Below are 2,824 nucleotides of genomic sequence, written 5' to 3'. Positions count from 1 at the left end.
CCGCGGCTGCCGCTCCGGGGCTGACCGCGCCTTCGGGACCGTTGCAAGCCGCGTAATTTGCCAAACTCGGATACATCGAAGTCGGCTCCTCCTTCACCATGTGCGGCGAGTGTCCATCGCGGAACACCACTGCTCGAATCACACCGCGAATGTGCTCGTCGGGCCAAACACCCAACAGAATCCTTTGCGGTCTGCCTCTGCCTTTCGGACGAAGATCTGACCAGGCAAAAAAACAAACCAATGGGTATACCGATGTCTCGGTATTTCCGGACAACGTCCGCTTCATCGCGAACTCTAGTTACGCTGATTTTCAAAAACCCAGGCGAGTAGTTTCGCCTTGGCGCGCAAAGGTTTTTTCAAGTTTGTCATCCGAGCGAAAGAATCTTAGAGTATCCGATTAATACTCACCGGCTCCTCCATCGGCACTCGGACCCAGCATATTGTGTACTCGATTCGCGTACAATACGAAGGTCGGGTATGGGATGTCGTATTTCCTGCAACAAAGTATCGGGAAGCGTGTGAGAATGAGAAGAGCCGTTGGATCGGTGGTGTATGGTAGGATCGAGAGAATGTTTGTAGCTGAAAGCGGTAGCACGGCGAAATCGATCGATTCTCGTAAAGATTATCGGGCTCGTTCCGCGAAACGTTGCTCGATCGGGCAACACATGTTCGCACAAAGGGAAACAGCCTTTAACGACTACGCGTTATTACGCGCGTGCGATACGCGCGTTTTACGACTAAGCTGTAAAAGTTCTTAAGTTGATCGCTCGCCGAACCCAACAGCCAATTGTTTTCTCTCTGTTTTAACCCATTTACATCCGACGCAGGTTATCGTTCGATTCTCGCAACTAAATCATTTCCACCGAATCGCTCGAAACTTTCGCCGCAGATTGTTCAGTCGCGACCAAACAAATTGCAACCTTTGTAAATTAATTTCGCTCAACCATTGCGCGAAACATCATCTGGAAAAACCGGTAAACCGATACTTTTCGTCTCGAACGATTAAAAGCGAGCGATATCATCGATGGCCCTCGCGAAACCACAACCGCGATAATCGCAGCCTGTGTAATCGAGTTTATCGAAAATCTCATTAAAAATTCGGCGTTTCGTTAGAACGGTCCGATGAACTTTCTTAGTTTAATTTGTCCCGTCGCGCCACGAATATCCGCCTGATAATGAAATTCTTCTCGCCACTTTCCTCCAGCGAGCAGGGCGAACGTCTGATGCAGATGTAATTCGGACCACCCATCTGGTTGAGCAGCGACGCGACGCCATTCTTTATTTGGTTAACGCGAGAAATTTGGTTTCGGTGATGGCCAGACGGAAGGGGAAAACGAACGACCGTGAACAGAATTTCGCGAACTCGCGACCAACGAGAGCTTGATACGTATATAGTTACCTTGCTGCTTGACTCAAGGACAATCCTTCTTTCAACACGCTGAAGATCGCCTCCGCCATGGTTTCTGGTCGCCAGGACTTGAGCGGGCCGCGTTCTCGAAAGCGCAGATTGTGCACCAGGCTCTGATTGGTGTTCCAGCATTTCTGCCACATCGATTGCAGCTGATACTGGTAGCTGTCTGTTTAGTTTACGCCCCCCGTGGAAAAAGAGAAAACAGAAAAAGCACGGCATTAGTAAGTGTCGGGATTTTCACTGTTCGAAGGAAGATGGGTGAATTTTAACATCGCGAGATCAACCTTTCGATCCATCTCTCTCTCTCTCTCTCTCTCTCTCTCTCTCTCTCTCTCTCTCTCTCTCTCTCTCTCTCTCTCTCTCTCTCTCTCTCTCTCTCTCTCTCTCTCTCTCTCTCTCTCTCTCTCTCTCTCTCTCTCTCTCTCTCTCTCTCTCTCTCTCTCTCTCTCTCTCTCTCTCTCTCTCTCTCTCTCTCTCTCTCTCTCTCTCTCTCTCTCTCTCTCTCTCTCTCTCTCTCTCTCTCTCTCTCTCTCTCTCTCTCTCTCTCTCTCTCTCTCTCTCTCTCTCTCTCTCTCTCTCTCTCTCTCTCTCTCTCTCTCTCTCTCTCTCTCTCTCTCTCTCTCTCTCTCTCTCTCTCTCTTCTATTTCTACTTTTATGCATTTTCGTTGCGTCGTTGCGACGCATCGGTTTCGTTAACGCGATCGATCGATCGATCGATCGAAAAGCTGATTCGCTGTCACGCGAGCGTGTAAACGGACGCTCGTCGATTCGCGTGAACCAATGCAAATGCATCGAAAGAATCGAATTGAATCGAATCGTTTCGAATGCGACGATTCGAATTCGACGAAACGATGCAAGCGTACGACATATAAATAGGGTAAATAACCAGACGTAGGTAAGTCGAGCGAAGGTGCGAGTATCGTGTAGTTAGGTTCCTTTGTAGCTGCTTGGGCGAAGCGTACCTGCGAACAAAGTATTGAAAGGCAAGTTGCGGGCGGGGAAAAGTGGGAACGGGGAATAAACGCTGCGTGTCGTGTACGTTAATCGTATCGATTGTATTATCGTTGGCGTACAATCGTTATAGAATAAAAAAGAAAGAAAGAAAGAAAGAAAGAAAGAGAGAGAGAGAGAGAGAAAGAAAGAAAGAGTTCTTAACGAAACAAGCTCGATCGTCGATAGAAAATATTTTTTTCTTAACTTTAAACGTTAATCGCAGGCTCGCAACCGTTTGCCTTGGAGCGCGCGAGTACCATACGACTCGAATACCGGCTACGCCACGAACGGTTGGCCTCAATTCGCAACGATTATTTAATAGTTAACTTATTGGGTTTAATTGAGCATCCTCCAATTTGACGATTAATACAATTAATTGGAAAGGAAGGCGCGCGTGCGCGCCTCGGTACACGCGCACG

At 48.2% G+C, this 2,824-nt stretch overlaps 1 protein-coding gene across 1 annotated transcript in view; it reads right to left on the bottom strand.

Moving 5' to 3' along the window:
- LOC100744467 (protein bric-a-brac 2-like) overlaps positions 1-2,824 on the bottom strand; it is a 175,070-nt gene that overhangs the window by 687 nt on the left and 171,559 nt on the right. Inside the window, 3 exon segments of the mRNA XM_024370937.1 lie at positions 8-216; positions 409-494; positions 1,400-1,577. Coding sequence (XP_024226705.1) covers positions 8-216; positions 409-494; positions 1,400-1,577 — 473 coding nt within the window.

This window comes from Bombus impatiens, unplaced genomic scaffold (assembly GCF_000188095.3).
Source record: "Bombus impatiens unplaced genomic scaffold, BIMP_2.2 scf_1068, whole genome shotgun sequence".
NCBI classification, from domain to species: Eukaryota; Metazoa; Arthropoda; class Insecta; order Hymenoptera; family Apidae; genus Bombus; species Bombus impatiens.
Note: the sequence above shows the minus strand (reverse complement) of the source record. Positions and strands in the feature narration are given on the sequence as shown.